This window comes from Budorcas taxicolor, chromosome X (assembly GCF_023091745.1).
Source record: "Budorcas taxicolor isolate Tak-1 chromosome X, Takin1.1, whole genome shotgun sequence".
NCBI lineage: Eukaryota > Metazoa > Chordata > Mammalia > Artiodactyla > Bovidae > Budorcas > Budorcas taxicolor.
In genome coordinates this window covers 16,164,740-16,190,969 of record NC_068935.1, presented here as the reverse complement: position 1 = coordinate 16,190,969, position 26,230 = coordinate 16,164,740, and the positions used below count along the sequence as shown (strand labels likewise).

The following is a 26,230-nucleotide window of genomic DNA, read 5'->3' as shown; positions in this document are numbered from 1 at the left end:
ACTTTAGACTTAAGGACACACATAAGCTTCACTTGAAAAGATGGAAAAAGATATTCCATGCAAAATGCACCAAAAGACAGGGGGTGTGGCTATACTTATACTACGCAAAACAACTTTAAGTTTTAAAAAAACGACTATCAAGAAAGGCATTATATAATGATAAAAAGTCAATTCACCAGTAAGTTATAAAAATTATAAATATAAATATAAAGCATGCAACATCAGAGGACTCAAACATGTGAACATACTGACAAAACTGAAGGGAGATATAGACAGCAACATAATTAATACTAGGTGATTTCAATATGTCACTCTCAATAATGGACAGAATATTCAGCCATAAAATCAACAAGAGAACAAAAGACTTGAGCAATACCATATGAACCTAACAGACATATATAGAACATCCCACCAAACAGCAGCAAAATACACATTCTTCTCAAGTGCACACAGAACATTCTCTAAGATAGATCACGTTAGGTAACAAAATAAGTCAATAAATTTTTAAAAACTGAAGATCATGCCAACTATATTTTCCAACCACAATGGAATGGAACTTGAAATTAATGGCAGGAGGAAAACTGGAAGATTCACAAATATGTGGAAATTTAAAAACACAATCTTGAATAACCAATAAATCACAGAAGAAATCAAAAGGGAAATTGGAAAATAGAATGAGACCAATGAAAATGAAAGCACAACATACTAAAACTTATGGAATGCAGCAATAGCAGTAACAAGATGGAAGTTTGTAGTGATAATTACCTATATTAAGAAAGAAGAAACTCTTCAAATGAACAATCTAACATTACATTTCAATAAACTAGAAAAAGGAACATATTAAGTCCAAAGTTAAAAGAAGGGAGTAATTAAGAACAGAAACAAACAAAACAGAATAGAAAGAAATTGATGATACTAACTGCTGGGTTTTTAAAAGAGATCACCAAAATTAACAAACCTTTAACTAAGTTAGTTTAAAAAATACTCAGATAAACAAAATAAAAGATTAAAGAGGAAAAAAAATTAAATGAAAGAAGACATATTGTCATGAATGCCATAGAAATTAAAAGAATTATAAGAAACTACTATGAACGATTATAAGCTTCAATACTTTGGTCACCTGATACAAAGAGCCAACTCATTGGAAAAGACCCTGATACTGGGAAAGATTGAGGCCAAGAGGAGTAGGGGACAGCAGAGGATGAGATGGTTAGACGGCATCACTGACTCAATGGACATAAGTTTGAGCCAATGCCAGGAGACAGTGAAGGACAGGGAAGCCAGGCATGCTGCAGTTCATGGGGTTGCAGAGTCAGACATGACTTTCCAACTGAACAATAACAACAATGAACAGTTAAACACCAACAAACTGGATAACCTAGAAGAAATGGATGAATTCCTAGAAATCTATAACTTATCAAGACTGAATCATGAATAAACAGAAAAAGCTGAACAGAACTGTAACTAACAAGGAGATTGACTCAGTAATCAAAAACCTTCTAACAACTAAAAAGCCTAGGACCAGATGGTGAATTCTATAAAACATTTAAAGAAAAATTAACTTCTTTTATAGAATTTTAAATTCATATCTAAGTTAATTCTTAATTTAAAGAATTAGCTCTAATCCTCTTTAAAAAGAGTTTCAGAAGCCACTCTCAAACTCTTTCAAAAAGCTGAAAAGGAGGGAGCCCTTCCCAGTTTACTTCATGAGACCAGCACTATCCTGATGCAAAACCAGAAAAAAAGACATTACAAGAAAACTATAGACCAATATGACTGATGAATATAGATGCAAAATTTAAAATAAAATGCTAGCAAACCAAATTCAACAGCACATAAAAATATCATACACCGTGATCAAGTGGACTATACCCCTGGAATGCAAGGGTAACTCAACATATGCAAAGCAATCAATGTGATACACTGCATTAACAGAATGAAGGGAGAAAAAAATCACATGATCATCTCAATAAATGCAGAAAAAGCATTTGACAAAATTCAACACTTTTTCATGTTGAAAGTTGAGTAATCTAAACTCAACAAAGTAGGAATAAAAAGAAATTACCTCAACATGATAAAGGCCATATATAAAAAAAATCCATAGTCAACATCATACTCTATTGTGAAAAACTGAAAGATTTCCTAATTCAGAAACAAGACAAAGATGCCCATTCTCACCACTTCTATTCAACATAGTACTAGAAGTTCTAGCCAGAGCAATTAGGTAAGAAAAGAAACAAAAATTCAAATCAGAAAGGAAGAAGTAAAATTAGCTCCATTTGTGTGTATATATGTATATATATATGACCTTATATGTAGAAAACTCTAAAGACTTCACAAAAATTGTTAGAACTACTAAATTAATTCAGCACATGCTTAAATTATTAAGTCTTTACAGGATACAAAAGCAATATACAAAAATCAGTTATATTTCTATATGCTAACAATGAACCATGTGAGCAAGAAATTTAGAAACTATTTCCATTTAATTTCATCAAAAAGAATAAAATTCTTAGGAATGAACTTAACCAAAGCAGCAAAACTCTTGTACACTGAAAATTACAAAATATTGCTGGTAGGAATTTAAAGTTACAAATAAATAGAAAGATATCCCATATTAATTGATCAGAAGACAATATTGTTCAAATGTCCACACTATTCAAATGAATCTACACATTCAATATAATCCCTACCAAAATCCCAAGGGCATTTTTATAGAAATAGAAGAAACAATCATAAAATTCATGTAGAACCACAAAGAACTCCAAATAGCCAAAATAATCTTGAGAAAGAAGAAAGCTAAAAACCTCAGAGTTCCTAATTTCAAAACATATTACAAAGTTACGGTAATCAAAACATAATGGCACTGGCATAAAGACAGACATATGGACCAATGGAATAGAACAGAGTACTCAGAAATAAACCCATACATATATGGTGAAATGATACTTAACAAGGATGCCGAGAGTACACAAGGGGGGAAAAGATAGTCACTTCAACAAATAGTGTGGGGCAAACTGGATATCCACATGCAAAAGAATGAAACTGGACCTTTATCTTACACCACACACAAAAATCAACTCAAAGTTAAAGTCTTGAACAGAAGACCCCAAACTATAAAACACCTAGAAGAAAACCTAGGGAAAAAACTTCAAGATATTGATGTTGGCAATGACTTCTTGAATATGACACCAAAAGCACAGGCAACCAAAGCAAAAAAAAAAAAAAAAGCTTCTGCATAGAAAAGGAAACAATCAATAGAATGAAAAGGCAACTGACAGTATAGGAGGAAATATTTGTAAAGCATATTTTTGACAAGCGGTTTATATTCAAAATATATAAGGAACTCCCACAACTCAAAAGCAAATAATAACAATAGCAACATCAACTTTAAAATGGGCAAAGAACTCTTCAAAGAAGACATCCAAATAGCCAAATGGTATATGAAAAAGTGCTCACCATCACTAATCATCAGGGAAATGCAAATTAAGACCACAATTAGACAACATCTCACTCCTGTTAGAATGGCTATTTAAAAAAAAAAAAACAAGATAAATGTCACCAACAATGTAGAGAAATGGAACCCTTCTTCACTGCTGGTGGGAATACAGAATGACAAAGCTATTATGGAAACTACCATAAAGGCTTCTCAAAAAATTAATAATAGAACTACTATATAATCCAGCAATACCATTTCTGGGTATTTATCCAAAAGAATTGAAATCAGGATTTGTAAGAGATATTTGCACTACCATGTTCATTGTGGTATTATTCACAATAGCCAAGAAGTAGAAATAATCTAAATGTCTATCAATGAAGAAAATGTGGTATATGTGGTATATACATACAATAGAATATTAGTCTGCCATATAAAAAGGAAATCCCATCATATACTACAAGTTGAGGAACTTGAGGACATTGTGCTAAGTGAAATAAGCCAGTCAGAGAAGATAATACTGCATCGTTCCACTTAAAAGAGGTGTCTAAGGTAGTCAAACTCATAGAAACTGAAAGTAGAATGGTGGTTGCCAGGGACTACTGGGAGAACAAAATGGGGAGTTGCTATTCAACGGGCGTAGAGTTTCAGTCATGCAAGGTGAAAACAACATTGTGCCTACTGTTAAAAATATTGTGTAATGTACACTTAACATTTTAAGAGGGTAGATTTCATATTACATATTTTTTACCACAATAAAAAATATGTGTGATATGCAGCTAAACCACTGCTGAGTGGGAAATTTATAGCACTAAATGCTTACCTCAGAAAGGAGGAAAAGTCAAATTTAAAAATTTAATTTTCCACCTTAAAAAACAAAAACTAGAAAAAGAGTAGAATAAACCAAATGCAAGGAAGGAAATAATCAATTTGAAAGCAAAAATCAATAAGACTAAAAACTGAAAATTAATAGAGAAAAATCAATGACATAAAGAGTTGGTTCTTTGAAAAGATTAACAAAAAAGACAAATCTCAAGTGAGACTGCCAAATTTAAAAAAGAGAGAAAACACAAAGTGTTAATATCAAAACAATACAGGGGATATCACTTGAGACTCTGCAAACACCAAAAAGATAAAGGAAATACTACAAACAAACCTACACAAATTTTACAATTTTTATAAACTGGACCAATTCCTTGAAAAACACAAATACACACAAGTACCCAAAATGAAATTGATCATTTGAACAGTTCTATAACTACTAAGGAAATTTAATCTGTACTTTTAAAACTCTAAAATAAGAAATCTCCTGGCCCAGTTGGTTACACTAGAGAATTCTGTCAGCCACTTAAAGGAAAATTAATGCCATCATCGCATAACCTCCTCCAGTATAAAAGGAGAGGAAATATTTCCTAATTCTCATTAGAAGGCCAATATTTCATTGATATCAAAATCAAAGGCAGTACCCTCAAATTAAAGAAAAAGCTAATATCATTCATGAATAGAGACACAAAAGTCCTTACCAAAATGTTAGCAAATAGAATTCAGCAATATATAGACAAATTTATATACTATGACCAAGTGGGTTTGTTTTAGGAATGCAAGGTGGGTTCACTATTTGAAAATTAATCAGAGTAGTAAGAAAAATCACATGACCATATCAATGAAAAAGCTGTTTGACAAAATTCAACACTTACTGATGATAAAAATCCTCAGAAAACTAGGAATTAGGGAGGAATTGCCTCAATTTTAAAAAGTATATACCCCAAAAAAACTACAACTAACATCAGTTAATGCTGAAAGACTGACTGCTTTCCCCCTAGGACTGAAAACAAAGTAAGGGTTCAACTCTTACTACAGTTAACTAGAATTCTGAACCAGAACAATAAAGGAAGAAATAAATAAAAGGCATAAAAAGTGGAGTGAAAGAAATACCACTGTTTCTGTACCACCATCCCTATGACAAGATGGTCTACAAAAAAAAAAAAAAAAAAAAAGCCAAGAAACCAACAACAGAAAAAACCTCCTAGAACTTAATCTGTATTCAGCAACATTGCAGGGTACAAGATCATCATACAAAAATCAACTGTATAACTATGTACTAGCAATAAACATATGGAAACCAAAATTTAAAATACGATACCATTAATGGTCACTCAAAAAATGAAGCAAAATTCTAACAAAACATACAAGACTTGTATGCTGAAAATTACACAATGCTAACAAAAGAAAAGATGTGAATAAATGGAGAGATATGCCAGAGATCAAATCAGTCAGTCCTAAAGGAAATCAGTCCTGAATAGTCATTGGAAGGACGGATGCTGAAGCTGAAGCTCCAATACTTTGGCCACCTGATGCAAAGAACTGACTCGCTGGAAAAGACTCTGATGCTGGGAAAGATTGAAGGCAGAAGAAGGGGACGACAGAGGATGAGATGGTTGGATGGCATCACCGACTCGATGGACATGAGTTTGAGCAAGCTCCAGGAGTTGGTGATGGACAGGGAAGCCTGGCATGCTGCAGTCCATGGGGTCACAAAGAGCTGGACACAACTGAGCGACTGAACTGAATTGCCCTGTTCATGAATCGGAAGATTCAACATAGTAAGGATTTCTGTTCTCCTCAGATTAATGTACAGGCCTTACACAATTCCTATCAACATCCTAGCAATTTTTTTTAGATATTGGCAAGTTTATCCCTGGTGGCTCAGCCGTTAAAAATCCACCTGCCAATGCAGGAATTTGATCCCTGGGTTGAGAAGATCCCCTGGAGAAGGAAATGGCACTCCACTCCAGTGTTCTTGCCTGGAAAATTCCATGGACAGAGGAGCCTGGAAGGCTACAGTCTGAGGGGGTCACAAGAGTTGGTCACAAGTTAGCGATTAAACCACCACCATTCTGAAATGTATAGGTAAAGTCAAACAAACAATACTGAAAAAAATAATAAAGTAGGAGGTATCACTATAACCCATTTTAAAACATTATAGAGCTATAGTAATCAAGACTGTATGATGTGGCAAAGAGACAGACACATGGATCATTCAGTCAGAACAGAGAACCCTGAAACATGCCTACACAGGTACAGCATACTCATTTTATATTACAGTTCAGTGGAGCTGAAGCAATGGGATATCCATAGTTTAAAAAATTAACCTCAACCTAAACCTCACACTAAATACAAAAATTACCTCAAAATGGATCATGGACTTGAATGTAAAATATAACTAAAAAACTTTGGGAGAACATCTTTGAGACCCGGGGCTTAAGGGTCAATTAGACATAAGAAGCACAATCCAAAGAATTAAGAAAAGAATGAATTGGACATCATCAAAATCAAAAGCTCTTGCTCTATGAAAAATCCTATTAATAAGATGAAAAGACAAGCCATAGACTGGTAGAAAAATATTTGCAAACTACATACGTGACAAAGAACTTGGATTGAGAATATATAAAGAACTCTCACAATTCAACAGGTAAAAAACAAAAAACCCCAAACAATGCAATTATAAAATGGGCAAAGGATTTGCAACAACATGGATGGAATTTGAGGGTATTATGCTAAATTAAATAAGTCAGGTGGAGAAAGACAAACACTGCATGATTTAATTTATATGTGAAACATATAAACAAACAAACAAAATAAATGAAAATGGACTTCCCTGGTGGTCCAGTGGTTAAGGATCTGGGCTTCCATTGCAGAGGGCATGGGTTTGATCCTTGGTTGGGGAACTAAGACCCCTCATGTCATGTGTTGCAGCAAAAAAAGAACAAATGAAACTATAAACAAATACATAGAAACAGAAAACAGAGTAGTGGTTACAGGAAGGGAACAGGTGGAGGGAGGGCAAAATGGGTAAAAGGGGTCAACTGCATGGTGACAGAAGCGAGATTTTGGGGGGTGAGCATGCTACCATATATGCAGAAATAAAATGTTGTACATGCAAAACATACAATGTTATGAACCAATTACCTCAATAATCTTTTTAATTTCAAAGAAAATGGGACTACAAGCAATAAATGCTGGAGAGGGTATGGAGAAAAGGGAACCCTCTTACACTGTTGGTGGGAATGCAAACTATGTATGGAGAACAGTGTGGAGATTCCTTAAAAACTGGAAATAGAACTGCCTTATGACCCAGCAATCCCACTGCTGGGCATACACACTGAGGAAACCAGAATTGAAAGAGACACGTATACCCCAATGTTCATTGCAGCACTGTTTATAATAGCCAGGACATGGAAGCAACCTAGATGTCCATCAGCAGATGAATGGATAAGAAAGCTGTGGTACACATACACAATGGAGTATTACTCAGCCATTAAAAAGAATACATTTGAATCAGTTCTAATGAGGTGGATGAAACTGGAGCTGATTATACAGAGTGAAGTAAGCCAGAAAGAAAAACACCAATACAGTATACTAACACATATATATGGAATTTAGAAAGATGGTAACGATAACCCTGTATGGGAGACAGCAAAAGAGACACAGATGTATAGAACAGTCCTTTGGACTCTGCGGGAGAGGGAGAGGGTGCGATGATTTGGGAGAATGGCATTGAAACATGTATAATATCATATAAGAAACGAATTGCCAGTCCAGGTTCGATACAGGATACAGGATGCTTGGGGCTGGTGCACTGGGATGACCCAGAGGGATGGTATGGGGAGGGAGGAGGGAGGGGGGGGTTCAGGATGGGGAACACGTGTACACCCGTAGTGGATTCATGTTGATGTATGGCAAAACCAATACACTATTTAAAGTAATTTAGCCTCCAATTAAAATAAATAAACTTAAATTTAAAAAAAAGAAAATGGGAAAAGGACATGAGGAGACATTTCACTGAAAAAGACATAGGGATGGAAAATAAACACCTAAAAAGATACTGACCATCATTAGCTATTAGAGAAATGCAAATAAAACCACAATAAGATAATGTTGCAGTGAAAAGGAAAAAAGAGGAATGAATTTTTTCTTTTCCTTTCTTGAGAACAAAGAAGATACAGGGAACAATGAGCGAGCCTGGTTATTCCTAGTTTTTACTTTAACTGTTCCTACTCTGTAGCCTGTAACAAAGTTTGTTTTTCTGCCCCTAACTCTGCATGAGCTATATATTGCACCTATTATCCTTTGACTCTGTGCTAATTACATCATGTACCTGGTTATGATTTACAGCACTCTCTTCACAGACCCACCCCTTGTAGTTTTTCTCTTTTTGCATTACAGAAAGAAGGCCGCAGGGCTACAGAACTGCCTGACTCAATTACTGGGCTATCTGACACCAGCCTATGACTCTTTGAAATGATGCAAGAGGAAGATGAGTCAGTCAGTTCAGTTCAGTTGCTCAGTCGTGTCCAACTCTTTGCGACCCCATGAACCACAGCATGCCAGGCCTCCCTGTCCATCACCAACTCCCGGAGTTCACACAAACCCATGTCCACTGAGTCAGTGATGCCATCCAACCATTTCATCCTCTGTCGTCCCCTTCTCCTCCTGCCCTCAATCTTTCCCAGCATCAGGGTCTTTTCAAAATGAGTCAGCTCTTCACATCAGGTGGCCAAAGTATTACAGTTTCACCTTCAGCATCAGTCCTACCAATGAACACCCAGGACTGGACTGGTTGCATCTCCTTGCAGTCCAATGGACTATCAAGAGTCTTCTCCAATACCACAGTTCAAAAGCATCAATTCTTCAGCACTCAGCTTTCTTTTTAGTCCAACTCTCACACCTACACATGACCACTGGAAAAACCATAGCCTTGACTAGATGGACCTTTGTTGGCAAAGTAATGTCTCTGTTTTTTAATATGCTGGTTGGTTCATAACTTTCCTTCCAAGGAATAAGCGCCTTTTAATTTCATGGCTGCAATCAATCACCATCTGCAGTGATTTTGGAGCCCAGAAAAATAAAGTCAGCCACTGTTTCCCCATCTATTTGCCATGAAATGATGGGACTGGATGCCATGATCTGTTTTGAGCTTTAAGCCACCTTTTCCCTCTCCTCTTTCAGTTCCATCAAGAGGCTTTTTAGTTCTTCACTTTCTGCCATAAGGGTGGTGTCATCTGCATATCTCAGGTTATTGATATTTCTCCCGGCAATCTTGATTCCAGCTTGTGCTTCTTCCAGTCCAGCGTTTCTCATGATGTACTCTGCATAGAAGTTAAATAAGCACAGTGACAATATACAGCCTTGACGTACTCCTTTTCCTATTTGGAACCAGTCTGTTGTTCCATGTCCAGTTCTAACTGTTGCTTTCTGACCTGCATACAGGTTTCTCAAGAGGTAGGTCAGGTGGTCTGGTATTTCCATCTCTCTCAGAATTTTCCACAGTTTATTGTGATCCACACAGTCAAAGGCTTTGGCATAGTCAATAAAGCAGAAATAGATGTTTTTCTGGAACTCTCTTGCTTTTTCCATGATCCAGCAGATGTTGGAAATTTGATCTCTGGTTCCTCTGCCTTTTCTAAAACCAGCTTGAACATCAGAGAGTTCATGGCTCACGTATTGCTGAAGCCTGGCTTGGAGAATTTTGAGCATTACTTTACTAGCATGTGAGATGAGTGCAATTGTGTGGTAGTTTGAGCATTCTTTGGCATTGCCTTTCTTTGGGATTGGAATGAAAACTGACCTTTTCCAGTCCTGTGGCCACTGCTGAGGTTTCCAAATTTGCTGACATATTGAGTGCAGCACTTTCACAGCATCATCTTTCAAGATTTGAAATAGCTCAACTGGAATTCCATCACCTCCACTAGCTTTGTTCATAGTGATGCTTCCTAAGGCCCACTTGACTTCACATTCCAGGATGTCTGGCTCTAGGTGAGTGATCACAACATCGTGATTATCTGGGTCGTGAAGATCTTTTTTGTACAGTTCTTCCATATATTCTTGCCACCTCTTCCTAATATCTTCTGCTTCTGTTAGGTCCAGACCATTTCTGTCCTTTATCAAGCCCATCTTTGCATGAAATGTTCCCCTGGTATCTCTAATTTTCTTGAAGAGATCCCTAGTCTTTCCCAGTCTATTGTTTTCCTCTATTTCTTTGCATTGGTCACTGAGGAAGGCTTTCTTATCTCTCCTTGCTATTCTTTGGAACTCTGAATTCAAATGGGTGTATCTTTCCTTTTCTCCTTTGCTTTTCACTTCCCTTTTATCACAGCTATTTGTAAGGCCTCCTCAGACAGCCATTTTGCTTTTTTGCATTTCTTTTTCTTGGGGATGGTCTTGATTCCTATCTTCTGTACAATGTCACAAACCTCTGTCCATAGTTCATCAGGCACTCCATCAGATCTAGTCCCTTAAGGTACTATTTCTCACTTCCACTGTATAATCATAAGGGATTTGATTTAAGTCATACCTGAATGGTCTAGTGGTTTTCTCCACGTTCTTCAATTTAAGTCTGAATTTGGCAATAAGGAGCTCATGATCTGAGTCACAGTCAGCTCCCGGTCTTGTTTTTGCTGACTGTATAGAGCTTCTCCATCTTTGGCTGCAAAGAATATAGTCAATCTGATTTTGGTGTTGACCATCTGGTGATGTCCATGTGTAGAGTCTTCTCCTGTGTTGTTGGAAAAGGGTATTTGCTATGACCAGTGCATTCTTTTGGCAGAACTCTATCAGCCTTTGCCCTGCTTCATTCTGTACTCCAAGGCCAAATTTGCCTATTACTCCAGGTATTTCTTGACTTCCTACTTTTGCATTCCAGTCCCCTATAATGAAAAGGACATCTTTTTTGGGTGTTAGTTCTAGAAGGTCTTGTAGGTCTTCATAGAACCGTTCAACTTCAGCTTCTTCAGCGTTACTGGCCAGGGCATAGACTTGGATTGCTGTGATATTGAATGATTTGCCTTGGAAACGAACAGAGATCATTCTGTCATTTTTGAGATTACATCCAAGTACTGCATTTCGGACTACTTTGTTGACTATGGAAGAAGAATACAAGAGCCTTATACCTTTGCTCCTCATTGCCAAGCCCTGACTGCAAGCCTTCCTAGACTCCTCATGGTAGGAGGGGGACACAGTTCTTAAGGCATAAGCCTGCTGTATCTCCCCTCTGCTAGTTGAGGATTAAAGTCGTCTTTCTGTTTCCTCCAAACTCTCCATAATTTTTTATTTGGCTTTGGTTGGCAGAGAAAACCAAGATTTTGACTGCAACAATACCAATATGCAAGAATGGATAAAATAAAAAACAATGACAACAGTTTCAAGGATGCAAAGAAACCAGATCTCTCATATACTGATGGGAGTGTAAAATGCTATACAGCCACTCTGGAAAAATTTCTTTAAAAACTAAACATACACTTGCCACATGCATGCATGCTAAGTCACTTCAGTCATATTGGACTCTTTGCAACACTATGGACTGTACCCCTCGAGGCTCCTCTGTCCATGGGATTCTCCAGGCAAGAATACTGGAGTGGGTTGCCTTTCCCTTCTCCAGGGGATTTTCCCAACCCAGGGATCAAACCTGCATCTACTGCAGCTCCTGCATTGCAGACAGATTCTTTACCACTGAGCCACTAGCTATGCCCACACTTGCCATGTGACCCAGAAACGACTTTCCTGGGCATACATCTCAGACAAATGAAAGCTGTGCTCAGTTGCTCAGTGGTGTCTGACTCTTTGCAACTCCATGCACTATAGCCTGCCAGGTTCCTCAGTCCATGGGATTATCCAGGCAAGAATACTGGAAAGTTGTGCATGCTAAAGTCACTTCAGTCGTGTTGCACTCTTTGCGACCTTATGAACTGAAGCCTGCCAGGCTCCTCTGTCCATGGATTCTCCAGGCAAGAATACTGGAATAGGTTGTTCTTTCCTCCTTCAGGGGATCCTCCCAACCCAGGGATCATACCAGAGTCTCCTGCATTACAGGTGAATTCTTTACCTCTGAAACTCCAGGGAAGCCCACTGGAAAGTTATATCTACCCAAATTCTATACTCAGATGTTTATAATAGTTTTATCTATAACAGCCCCAAAATGCAAATAACCAAACTGTCCTTAATTAGGTGAATGGTTAAACAAACTGTAGTATATCCATAGCATGAAACACTCCTCACCAACAAAAAAGAACAGATTATTGATACATGTATCAACTTGGATAGATCACAAGGTCATTGAACAAAGCAGAAAAAAATGGAAAAAATCACATTCTTTATGACTTCATTTACATAAAATTCTCAAAAGGACAAAATTATAGAGTAGGAAAACAAATTCATATTTGGCAGGGGTTATGGATGATGGGGGTGTCAGGTGTGCCTATGAAGGGGTGGCTTTCTAGTGAAGGAATATTTCTACATCTTGGTTGCAATCATGGTTGCACAAGTCTACACAAGTGATAAAATAACATAGACCTGTACATCCTACAACATTCTAGTGTCAGTTTCCTAGTTTTTTATATTGTAGTATAATTATGTAAAATGTAATGATTGGACTAAACAGGATGAAGAATATATGGAGCATTTCTGTACTGTTTTTGCAACTTCTTGGAAATCCTTCATTATATATCATAAGTTAAAAAATAAACCATTTATAAAGCAAGTAACTCAGAAAACAAGAGTGTGGAAGCTAAAACCCAAGGAGCAAGTAAATAAAAGGTTATAATAATAGCCTATAATAACATGCAGTTTTATGAAGAGAGATTTTAAATGGGGAAGCTTTGCATAGGCCAGTGACATACAATACCAAGATCATTTTTATTTGTAGGATTAAAACATGTGCTAAAAAAATATTAGAGCCACAGAATAAAATGTCTCACCTTAAACCAGCCAACTGGCTATTATGAATTGCTTGCAATTAGTCACATAAACAAACAATGAAAAAATTCTGCAAACAATGAAAAAAACATTCACAAAGTGTCTTCAGGCTAGTTGTTCAAACTTTATCTAGTAAGTGGTGGGAATGAAGAAGTTTCATAATGGATAAGCCAGAACCTATTCCTACGACTGTCATACAGTTAATTGATTTGTGTATGCCCCGTGTAGGATGTCCTCAAGTTTGTTTCACTACAGAATATATTCATTTCCAGCTGTGCTAGGGAAAGAATATTTGCACTGGGTAAAATGTTTAGTGATAATTAGAAAGGAGCAAATAGCGGAAACCTGCCTCTCCCTCCTTGGACACAAAATGATAACTACTAGCCATATGAAGCTATTTAAATTTTTAAAAATTAAAATCAAATTTAAAATGTAGTTCCCAGATACATTTCAAGTGTTCAACGTGACTAATGGCTACCATATCAGAACCCCTTAGATATAGAACTTTTCCATCATCACAAAAAGTTCTGTTGGACAGTGTTGCTCTAGAGCATGAAAAACATGTCATTTCCCCACAATCATAGGTAGTGTTACAGCCCAAAGAGCTCTGACAGGAATTAGTATTGCATTATCTGAGGTTTTCATTTACACATAATCTTATCTTCAGCAATACTGAGCAGTATGTTGCAGTGGTTAAGTGCTAGGGTTTTAGGGTAGAATAGCACTGGATTACCATTTTAGCTCCAACCTTTGCCAAGTTGTGTGACCTCAAGCATGCTATTTTGCTTCTCTGTGCCTGTATTCTCCCCCCCCCCCTTTTTTTTAAGGTGGGGACTGGGGAATAATGGAAACTCCCTCAAAGGGATGTTGTGAAAGACTAAATGAGAAAAGCGCAATACCTGACACATGTGATCTGTAAATATTATTCTTGAAGTCCAGACGATGGATTTGGCTTGTTCTCGGACTTTGCCACAAAGGTCCGTCTAGTCAAGGCTATGGATTTTCCAGTAGTCATGTATGGATGTGAGAGCTGGACTGTGAAAAAAGCTGAGTGCCGAAGAATCGATGCTTTTGAACTGTGGTGTTGGAGAAGACTCTTGAGAGTCCCTTGGACTGCAAGGAGATCCAACCAGTCCATTCTAAAGGAGATCAGTCCTGGGTGTTCTTTGGAAGGACTGATGCTAAAGCTGAAACTCCAATACTTTGGCTACCTCATGCAAAGACTTGACTTATTGGAAAAGACTCTGATGCTGGGAGGGACTGGGGGCAGGAGGAGAAGGAGACGACAGAGGATGAGATGGCTGGATGGCATCACCGACTCAATGGACGTGAGTTTGAGTGAACTCCGGGAGGCTGGCATGCTGCAATTCATGGGGTCGCAAAGAGTGAGACACGACTGAGCGACTGAACTGAATTGAGGACCTAGACTCTAGATGACCAGTAGAAAAGGGAATATTCAATTGTACAAGTAGCAAGGGAGTCCATCCCTAACAGGGCCCCCCTTTGACTCTTGATAAATAAACAGTAATGACACTGTTACTCCATACTTGGGGACAGTAACAAAAGAGAAGACATCTTCTCCCTTAGAGATCTATTTGTCTTGCAGCTTTCAAAAAGTGAAAGAACACCTTACCCTTGTACTTAAAGGATTCAGAATTAAAAGCTAACCACCCAGTCATATCAAATAATTTAAAAGCACAACATACCATCTATAAAAGGTTACCCAAACAAGTCACTCAGTGGTAGCGGCACTTGGAGTTTGTCTCCAGCTGTTTCTGGCAATCAAATCCAATTTTTTGATGTATTATTATAGTAAAATGTTACTATACCCAATCCTTTGTGAGTACCACACAACAAGCCTGCTGTACCTCTGAAATCAACTGGATATTTATTGAACACCTACTAAATACAGGACACTTTCACTATACACCAGCCATTAGCAAGCTACATCTGGCAAGTCAAATTAGGTCCACTTTATATTTTCCTTATGATAAGGAAGGTATGAATGACTTTTACACTTTTTCACCTGTTGGAAGAACTGCCTTCACCCACTAATACCAAACACCAAATGACCCTGGACATTAGCTTTTGCTCCAGACTTGATAATGTTTCTTAATTAATTCAACCTAAAATTACAAGACAAAAGAGCACTTATATGTGAAACTTATACAGTAGGAAAGTCATTTCAACAGCTAACACTGTTTGAATCATAAGTGATGCCAACATGCTTTATACACTTTCCATGCTGTTACAAATCAAAACAACAAAATCACAATGCGATACCACTTTGCACCCACTAGAATGGCTGTAATAAAAAAAAAATAGACATTTACAAGTGTTGGTAAAGATGTGGAGGAGAATATACATTGCTAATGGGAGGGGAAAATATACAGCCACTTTGGTAAATTCTGGCAGTTCCTCACAAATTTAAACATAGAATTCCATATGGCCCAGCAATTCTACTCCTAGACAGGTACCAAGAGAAATGAAAGCATATATCTGCACAGAAACATGTACATGAATGTTTACAGCAGCATTATTCATAATAAACAAAAGGCAGAAGCCAGCCAACTGATGAATGGATAAGTGAAATATGGAAAGCCATACAGCAGAATATTATTTAGCCATTAAAATGAAGTACTGATACATACTACAATTTGGAAAAACTTCAGAAACCTTATGCTAAGTGAAAGAAGCTAAACACAAAAGATTTTTGTATGATTCATGCACACTGGCAATAAAAATTAATGAAGTATTGGTACATGCTACAATATGGAGGAACCTCAAAAATATGCTAAGTTAAAGAAGCCAGGCACAAAAGACCACTTCTTACTTGATTTAACTCAGATGAAATGTCCAGAATATGCAAACTTATAGAGACAGAAAATAGATCAGTGGTTACCTGGAGTTGGGAGTGGGAATGAGGGTTAATTGTAAAAAAATGAGTATGAGGGATTTAGGGGGGAAGTGAAAATGTTCTAAAACATTATGATTATGGTTGCATCATTAAATAAAGTTACTAAAAATATTGAACTATACACTTGAAATGGGTGAATTTTATGTGAAAAATATATCCTAATAAAGTTATTAGAAATAGGAAAGGAAGAGTAGGGGAAACTGGGTGAGGGGCACATGGGAATTCTGCATTATCTTCCCAACTTTTCCATAAACCTCACACTATTCTGAAATTTAACTGAAAAATACCAAGAATATGTTTGTGCATTCAACCTATCTGTGTGAAAAGACATTTATAAAGATGAAATGTGTAAAATCTCATTATAGATGAGCATTAACATGAACATTTGAAACTATTTCGGTAACAGAGAATACTATTAGCCCCAAATAAACAAAATGTTACCCCCAAAAAGAATTTCATTATTCTCATTAGTTGTCCTGTATTACCTAAAATAAGTGCTCAATTATTATTACTTTGAATTTTATCAATAAACATTTGCTGAAATTTGTTTTCTCCTTTGTCATATAAGTACCTACACATTATCCTCGATTTTGTTTTTTGGCCCACAGAGCCTAAAATATTTACTATCTGGTTCTTTACAGAACCGTGTTCTACACTATTACAGGATAAATATAATCAGTCTCCTTTTTGAGTGTATTGTTATCATTACCTAGTTTGGGCATAATGCCCTTAGTATATTAGTTGCTCAGTCCTGTCCGACTCTTTGTAACCCCATGTCCGGCGAACTCTGGAGGCAAAAACACTGGAATGGGTAGCCACTCCCTTCTCTACAGGATCTTCCTGATCTAACCACGGTCTCCTGCATTGCAGGCAGATTCTTTACCATCTGAGCCAGCAGGGAAGCCCGTCCTTAGTATAGATCCTATAATTTTGCCTTTTGACTCACAAAGTCTAAAGATATTTACTATATAGCTCTTCACAGAAAAGTTGCCAAGCCCTGTTCTACACTATAACAGGGTAAATATAATCAGTCTCCTTCTTGAGTATGTTCTTATCATAACTTAGCTGTGGTATGATGCCAGTCTGGATATCCCCTATAAAGGATAAGCCGTGCATCTCTTCTGCTGTGGCACTATTTAGGAGTCCCATAAATAGAAACACTATTAGCTTAATAGTCTAGCAAAACTTCGATGTCACCTTTATTATCGTGATATTAGAGAGTTAACACTATAGACAGTGTCAAAATGACCCTCAAGTTGTTATGTCACCACGCCATGGACTCCGTGAGATCTCTTAGATATCAAGTAGCTCCTATGGCATCACACCCTGCCTTTGGCATCACCCTGGCACATCACCTTAGTGTCATATGCTATCACTGTTGTGGCAGAATTCTGCCCTAATGCCACTCCACCGAAATGTCAGCATAACTAAGTCTTATTTCCTTCCAATCCTTTGGCAGCGGCAGGAGCGATGGGGAGGGTGGCCGCAGGCACTGGTTCGAGCTCAGGAGGTAATATTCAGCTGCTATCGTTTTCCCTTCCGCTTACCACTGCAGGTCAGGGCCCCCAGACAGGACGTTTTGGCTCCCATAACTCTCCTGCCATGACCCCGCGCCCATTTCGCGTCACTGACTTAGTGCCCCAACAGCGACCACCCACCCCGGTTCTACACGAAGCCGCTCCCCATACCTGACTCCATTCTCCAGCTGTCATCCTGGGCCAATTCCACCAGCCACTTGACTACGGCGGCCGCACGGGACCCTGGGACTCGTAGTTCCGCCCCACTAGGGGCAGAGTCGGGGAGAGTGGCGACTGCGCCTCCCTGCCCGGAACTGCACTCAGACTGCAACTCCCAGAGGCGCCCTGCGATGGGAAGAGCAAAGGAAGAAGAGAGGATGGTGATTGGTGGAGCTCTACGGGCTCTTTTGATTGGCGCTCGGAGCCTGCGACGTGAGGAGGTGGTGGATCTGGCTGCACCGAGATCCTGGGAAAGCGAAATGGAGGGGTGTGTGTCTAACCTAATGATCTGCAACCTGGCCTACAGCGGGAAGCTGGAGGAGTTAAAGGAGAGGATCCTGGCAGATAAGTCCCTGGCCACTAGGACTGACCAGGTAAAGCAGCACTGGACCCTCTCCGCAGGCGGCGGCGGCGGCGGCGGAGACAACGTGGCTGCACAGCCCTGCCCAGTGCAGGGGGAGGCCGGTTCCGAGAGGGCGGGATTCCCGCCCCCGCCTCCCCATCCCTACCCCTGGGTCACCTCAGGACTCGGGATAGAGCGGCCCAGTCTAGCCCCGCAAAGTGCCAATGTTGCCCCCCTCCCCCTTTGGCCTGGTACTTAGCTCGCTGTATTTTGGATATTTCTAGAACGTTTAGCTCATTTCTCAGAAATGCCCAATCTTTGAGGCATCTGTGAGAAGGAAAGTTTTTGGATTTTTGTAATGGATTTCTTTGCTTTTATTAGTGATTTTATTCGAGGTAACATGTGTAACTGAACGCCTCGTCTGTGTCAGGCAGTTACTGGAAGGAGCAGACGTGGATAAAGTAATCCCAAATCATATGTCCGATTCTAATTGTGGTATTCTTCGGGAGAGAAGTTGACGTGGTGCTTTCAGAACATATCATGGAAGGGCCTGATTTAATCTGGCTTAGGAAAGCCCAATGTTCTAACCCTAAAGACTTTGCAAAGGAGGGAAGGTTGACTGTATCTTGAAAAATGAATGAGGTTTCCCTGGAGGATGAATGGGCAGTTTAGGCAGAAGTTAAACAAAAGAGAGTGGACCTTGGGAATGTTTCTTTCTGCTCTCCTACGTAAAGAACCCTCATGCTTTCACCCTGAGTTTCTAGAAAGAATCATGGTGCCCTCAGTAAGCCAACAAACATTTATAGATTGCTTCCTGTTTGACAGGCACCGTGCTAAGCACTAGCAAGATAGTGTCACATAATTAAAAATCTCCATTTTGTGTCTTTGAGAAGAGAATTAGAAGTCGGGAGACTTCTCTGGAACTTTCCTTTGCTGCTCAACCTGAAAAATCCCTTTGCCTAGTTTGCCTTTAGTTTGGTCTGGTAATGTTTAATACTTTAGATTTAATTTAACACAGTTAAATTAAGATTTAATAATACTTCTAACCATTCTTCATCAAGTCAATGGCATAAAAAAGGGAGAAACTATTCAGGATCAAAAGACTTAAGAAACAACTGTTGCAACTTGTGGACGCTGTATGGACCCCGATTGAAAACAAGCTAACTGCAAAAAGATATTTGGGGTACTGTTGGGGAAATCTGAATACAGACTGGGTATTTGATGTTATAAAGGAGTTAGAGTTAATTTTAATCAGTGTAATAGCTATGTAGTAAAGTATTTTTATGGAGAAGGAAATGGCAACCTAGTATTCTTGTCTGGGAAATCCCATGGACAAAGGAGTCTGGCAGGCTACAGTCCATGGGGTCACAAAAGAGTTGGACAGGACTTACCGACTAAATTGACTAAACAACAACAAAGTGATTTTTAGACACCCAAATACTTAGGGATGAAAAGTCATGATATTTAAGATTTGTTTTTTAAAATCTCTTTAAGGGAAAAAAAACAGATGAAGCAAATATTAGAAGACATTTGTACAATATAGGTGATTGGCCTATTTTTATATGAGTTTGAAATTTTTGTAATAAAGCTTATAATACTATTTTCTTTTACACAGAGCTAAGAAATATAGCAGTCACTGCAAAAAAAAAAATAAGAGTAAGAAATTCTTATTGAGAAACTCCTTTCTAGCTTTTTTTTGTTTTAAATAATGTTGCTTTCTAATTCTGTGTGTGGTATGTTTTTTAAATGGCTATATAGGGAATCTCAACTAGTTTTATGAACATTTCCTTTCCATAAGATTCACTTGTTCTTTCTAGAGCATCTAGAAAATTCAGGCTTGTGTCCTAACTTCACCATTTACTAGCTATGTGACCTTGGACAAGCTGCTTACCTTGAGGAATCTTAGTTCCCTGATCTGTAAAATGGGGATAATATATACTATATAGAATCATGGGGATTACAGGAGTTGATAGACGTAAAATTTTTAGCACAGTGCCTGACATAAAAATATGTACATAGCTAAAGCTCTGTTTCTGCCAAAGCACTGAAGTAAGTTTTTTGCTCTGTTGTTTTCATGGGTCTATTCTACCCAGAATTACCTACATTCATCAATGTATTCTCCACATGGTACTAAAACCTTAGGCTCTCTTATGTAAGTAATGTAGTTTAAGGTTACCTACCTGAGGATCCAGTCCTCTCCATTTCTTGTTTCCAAACCGTATGTTCACTGGCTCAGGATTAGTATGTTCTGCTTTCTCGTCTTAGTTCTTTTATTTCTTTTCAAGAATGTTGATCTTGCTGCTTCTCTGTTTCCCATGTAGGACAGCAGAACAGCATTGCATTGGGCATGCTCAGCTGGACATACAGAAATTGTTGAATTCTTGCTGCAACTTGGAGTGCCAGTGAATGATAAAGATGATGTGAGTACTAGGCAGAGTCGATAAATTCCCTGTTATCTTTAGAGTCCAGACTGGTGTTTACTGAAGCCTGAGAATTAAAGTCACAAATAAATTTTAACCTTTATGACTAGGAAGTTGCAGCATGGCGCCAGTGACCAAATACAGGACTGGTGGTTGCATTATTTCATTTTGCCACTCATAGCCTGTAATTTAAGGTAAGCATGCAGATCAAGGCTTATTGCAATGACCTCTAAGAGACTACAAACCCATTTTTCTTATGTTAAAAAATTTTTGGTGAATAGTGCCTAGATATTAGAATGAGGGCCTAGAACCTTTTTTGTTATAAAGAGATTTAGTGCAATGGTATTGGTTATCTTAGGGTAAGACTTCTAGCAGGAGACCCCAGTTCGATTCCTGGGTTGGGAAGATCTGCTGGAGAAGGGGTAGGCTACCCTCTCCAGTATTCTTGTGCTTCCCTTGTGGCTCAGCTGAAAAAGAATCTGCCTGTAATGCAGGAGATCTGGGTTCGATCCCTGGGTTGGGAAGATCCCCTGGAGAAGGGAATGGCTATCCACACCAGTATTCTGGCCTGGAGAATTCCATGGACTGTATAGTCCATGGGGTCGCAAAGAGTTGGACTCAACTGAGTGACTTTTACTTCCACTTTCTGAAGAATAAGGGTGAAAACTTTTTGTAAGCAGGTTCCTTTTCAAGGATGCTTGTGGAAGTAATATACATAATGGCAAAAAAAAGAAAAATAATGGAGGAATAGTTGAGTACAGTAGGTATAGTCACATAATAGTATGCAGCCAATAAAGTTATGATTCCAAAGAATGACAGAAAAATTCCTACAACATGATGATAAGTGGAAATTTTGGAAAATACAACTCAACGAAGTTTGATATCCTACGATCCCTATTTAAAAACACATTAGAGTTAGACTTAAGTAGTCTCCATGTTACAGAATTATGGATTCTTTTCTTTTGTATGTATCTGATTTCCAAATATCCTGCAGTGCTTGATGAGGGAAAGAATATATTTTCTTAAAACCATTCATACACAGCTCTGTAAACCCTGTCTTAATGTTAGCATTAATCCCTGTGACTTTTCTGCCTGATTTGTGTTCTGTCCACCTCTTTTACAGGCAGGTTGGTCTCCTCTTCATATTGCTGCTTCTGCTGGCCGAGATGAGATTGTCAAAGCCCTTCTGGGAAAAGGTGCTCAAGTGAATGCTGTCAATCAAAATGGCTGTACTCCCCTACATTATGCAGCTTCCAAAAACAGGCATGAGGTAGGGTTCCATTGCCAGGCTTCTTCTTTTGAGTTCTAAACCTCTACGCAAACACAGATATTAACAGATATCTGCATTGTTTTCTTTTACATCTTCCCAGATTGCTGTCATGTTACTGGAAGGCGGAGCTAATCCAGATGCTAAGGACCATTATGAGGCCACAGCAATGCACCGGGCAGCAGCCAAGGGTAACTTGAAGATGATTCATATTCTTCTGTACTACAAAGCTTCCACAAACATCCAAGACACTGAGGGTAACACTCCTCTGTAAGTGACGAGTAGCAGTCATTTGTATTCTACCTGACATTAGCCCTCTTGCGCTAATTCTTACACATCATTTTTTAAATTCTGCTTATAATACCTGTTTATGGCCAAAAAAAACTGAAGGTACACAAAAGTATAAAGATAAAAATTCAAAGTGCCTATCATCTTGCCACCCAGAAATAACCACTGATAACATTTTAATGTATTTCCTCCCTGTCTTTTATATGTAAATATGCATACTTTGCATATGCTTTTTAAAAAAATTAGAACCATATTGTGTATGTAGTTTCATATCTTGTGCTTTTTACCTCATAGTGTAAGCATTTTCCAATGTTAATAAATATTTCTAAAATGATTTTGAATGCCTATACACAATGCTATTTTATGCCAGAATTTAATAATTCCTCTGTTACTGTATGTTTAAGCTTTTTTGAGTTTTCCGCTATTATAAATAATGCTACATTGATCAAATGTTATACGAAAACCTTTGGCCATATTGCTGATTAGTATCTTAGTGTAGAACTAGAATTGCTGGGTCAACAGATACACATTTTAAAACAGTTGCTGTATATTCCCAAATTACTTCCAGAGGAGTTGTATTATTGCCTCCTCGCAACAGCAGTTTGAGAGTGCCTATTACCCCTCTCCAACATGAAAAATATCCTTTTCTTATAGGAAAAATGGTGTTTCAGAGTTGTAACTTGCATTTTCTTACTATCAAGGAAGCTAAACATTTTTAGTGCCTATGACTATATTTCTTCTCTAAATTATAGCTTTCTATATCCCTTTCTCTGTTTCCTTTTGGAAAATTAATTTATTTTTACTAATTTGTTTGTATACCCTTGACATAGTACAAATATTAACCTTCTTCCATGCTAGTTGAAAATATTTTTCCCAGTTTGTCTTTAAATTTTATTTTTTTGAAATGACAGAAGTTTTCGACTTCTATATAGTCAGATCTATTAATCTTCCCTCACAGCTAGAAAGTACTTCCTCACCCTGAAGTTAGATAAATACTCACCTGTATTTTGGGGCTTCCTGGTGGCCTAGATGGTAAAGAATCTGCCTGCAATGCGGGAGACCCAGGTTCATTCCCTGGGTCAGGAAGATCCCCTGGAGAAGGGAATGGCTACCCACTCCAGTATTCTTGCCTGGAGGATTCCATGGACAGAGGAGCCTAGCAGGCTACATTCCATGGGGTTGAAAGAGTCGGACACGACATAGCAACTAACATACTTTCACATGCTATAATCAAGAACTCAGGCATTTTCATTGCAGATCCAGTCTCTTTAAATTTATTGGGCTTCCCTGGTGGCACAAACAGTAAAGAATCTGCCTATAATGAAGGAGACCCAGGTTTGATCCCTGAGTTGGGAAGATCCCCTGGAGAAGGAAATGACTACTCACTCCAGTATTCTTGCCTGGGAAATCCCATGGACAGAGGAGCCTGGTGGGCTATAGTCCACAGGGTCACAAAGAATCAGACACAACTGAGTGACTAACACTTATTATGCTATGTACACTTAAGTCACCTGTAGTTTATTGCTGTTTTACGAAAAAAACATTGCATTGGTTTGGTTTAGTTACTGTTTTTCATTTAACTCAAATGCATCTGGCATTGACTATGTATGACCTGAAGCCATCCTCTACCTTGATATTTCTTCTACAGTACTTGGCCACTTTTATTCTTTATTTAATGGTGACTTTTTTGAACCAGAAAAGCTATGAGTCTTCTTTTTAGTTCAGAGTAAGATTCAATATTGTTTTCTTAACTCTTTGTTTTAAAATTTTTCTCTGTAGTTCTGAGTGGCTTTATTTAGAAAAACATGCATGTTCTAGCCCTTTTCTCCAAATAAGAAAGGGAGGGTGGCCTGGAGGAAATTTAGGAGTCACAGGCAGTGTTGCATCCTGGGAAGAGCCAAAGATTAAGGAATAGTTAGATGCTATTTGCCCTATCCAAACTCAGCCACTTAACAGCTATATTAAATAACTTGGAGAAGTTACTTAAGTTTCCTGAGTCTAATTTTCTTATCTATAATGTGAGATATGTAAAATTCCTTCTTCCCTAAGGTTAAATAAAATAACATGTTAAGTGTATAGTACTCTACCCAGTAAACTGTTAAGTGCCTCACAAGGTCCCCACCCCCACCCCCACCCAACTCACTGCTCAGCCATGTCGTCATCATATACAAAGACTTTAACCTCAGTCACAATTTCAACTGTAAAATGGTGATAATAATACCCTGCTAACCTACAAAGTGCCTATAACAATCAGATGATATAAAAAATTTTATAGACTGCTTTTCCAATATTTAAACCACACAAGTTGCTATTAGCAGATTATATAGAGAGGTTTTTCTAAATTCTAACCCAGAATTATTGTATGTGTTTGGTGTAACCTACTAATCTCCATAAAATGAGGGCATTGTTCCTTAGGCTGGCATTTAGATCACTTTGTTGTAGTAGGGTCAGAATTGTTATTTATGATCTGAGATTCTAAAGCTATATTCCACTGAATTTTAACTTATAAACACTCTTCTCCATGGAAATAGATTTTCCTTTCAAGATTAAATAACTTTCCAGCATCACACAGCCATATGCAGTTTAGACTACCTGTCAGGAACTCCTAACCATTATATAGAACTGGAAATGATTAATCAATCTCTGTGGTCCTTGATTTCAGACACTTAGCCTGTGATGAAGAGAGAGTGGAAGAAGCAAAATTGCTGGTGTCCCAAGGAGCAAGCATTTACATTGAGAATAAAGAAGAAAAAACACCCCTACAAGTGGCCAAAGGTGGGCTGGGTTTAATACTCAAGAGAATGGTGGAAAGCTAAGCAGCTTGGATTTAGTCTTACTTTGTTTTGTGGCTGTCCCCTAATGTACTGGTAACTAATGTATGTGTACACAAGACACCATCTATGAATGACGAAGTTTTTTCATCTCCCAAGTCTTGTAAACGTGTTTACTATTGTTCCTGCCGAGTTATTTGTTCTTAGCTTACAACTTGCTTTCCAGGCATTGAATAACTGTTGGCATTGTTCTACTCTTTTATATTATCTGTACTGAATTTTGGTTAACTCTGTGCAAGTGATTCTGTGGCTGTTGTGAGTCTTAAGCACCCTATCACGTACCCTCTATCCCCCTTTGAGGCAGAACAACCCCAGTAGCACCAGGCCAATGGTTTTCCCAATGTTTCTAGGTAGATTCTAGAATGTTCCTCCATACAGTTGAAACACAACTCAGAAGCCTATGCCACATATTTCTGTGTTTTTCCGACAGTACGGGTTAATTTTTTTGTTATTGGAGGAAGACTTATATCTTGTGAGGACCAAGTTTTCGGTTCGGGGATGCTGTCCTTAGCATTCATAACCACGAAAAAAATGAAATAAAATCACATGGGTACGAGTGTCTTTTTTAATGAGCTGTTTCCCTCCAAAGTAAACTGTATTGTTTTTTTCTTTTTAATTTTTATTTTTACTGTATTTTACTTTACAATACTGTATTGGTTTTGCCATACATTGACATGAAGCCACCACGGGTGTACCTGCGTTCCCAAACATGAAAATTTTTAAGTACCTATATTAAATCACACCATATTGAAAAGAATGTCAAGTTTGTTACCATGATGTATAACAAAAATGAATTTTGATTTATATTTCAGCAGCTAAAAAAATAAAATGCTAAATCTCCTGATTCTTCTTTCAAATCAGTTAGATAACTCACTTAAGCCTTTAAAGGCTTTATAAAGATACTTTCTTAATTTTTGGTAGCTCTAAAGTCAGTAAAATTAGTGAAGCTTGAACTGCAGCTAAAATATGTAAAAATCTTCTGAATTGCTAATTAAATTGGAGCAAAAGAAAATTAATAAGTATAAATTTGATCTCACTTTAGGGAAACATTTTAAATGATTCAGTTCAGTTCAGATGCTCAGTCATGTCTGACTCTGTGACCCCATGAATCGCAGCACTCCAGGCCTCCCTGTCCATCACCAACTCCCGGAGTTCACTCAGATTCACATCGATCGAGTCAGTGATGCCATCCAGCCATCTCATCCTCTGTCATCCCCTTTTCCTCCTCCCCCAAATCCCTCC

General features: G+C 38.1%; 2 protein-coding genes across 4 annotated transcripts in view; one reads left to right on the top strand and one right to left on the bottom strand.

Annotated features, from left to right (window-relative positions):
• Window positions 1-17,825, bottom strand: part of ATG4A (autophagy related 4A cysteine peptidase) — a 77,751-nt gene extending 59,926 nt beyond the window's left edge. For both annotated transcript variants that reach the window (XM_052662980.1, XM_052662981.1), the window contains exon 1: window positions 17,792-17,825. In XM_052662980.1, the coding sequence (XP_052518940.1) occupies window positions 17,792-17,801 (10 nt within the window). In that variant the 5' untranslated portion in view covers window positions 17,802-17,825. The remainder of the gene's footprint in view (window positions 1-17,791) is intronic.
• Window positions 17,826-17,997: 172 nt separating this feature from the next.
• PSMD10 (proteasome 26S subunit, non-ATPase 10) lies at window positions 17,998-25,721 on the top strand. 2 transcript variants are annotated; one of them, XM_052663503.1, is made up of 5 exons: window positions 17,998-18,213; window positions 20,504-20,602; window positions 21,726-21,872; window positions 21,973-22,139; window positions 24,820-25,721. In XM_052663503.1, exons 1-5 carry the CDS (start codon window positions 17,998-18,000, stop codon window positions 24,971-24,973), a joined length of 783 nt encoding a protein of 260 aa, XP_052519463.1. In that variant the 3' UTR covers window positions 24,974-25,721. The 2 variants fall into 2 exon arrangements, with proteins under 2 accessions (XP_052519463.1, XP_052519464.1); XM_052663504.1 differs by having other exon boundaries at window positions 18,090-18,213; window positions 21,973-22,060; window positions 24,820-24,923.
• The last annotated feature ends 509 nt before the right edge of the window (window positions 25,722-26,230 follow it).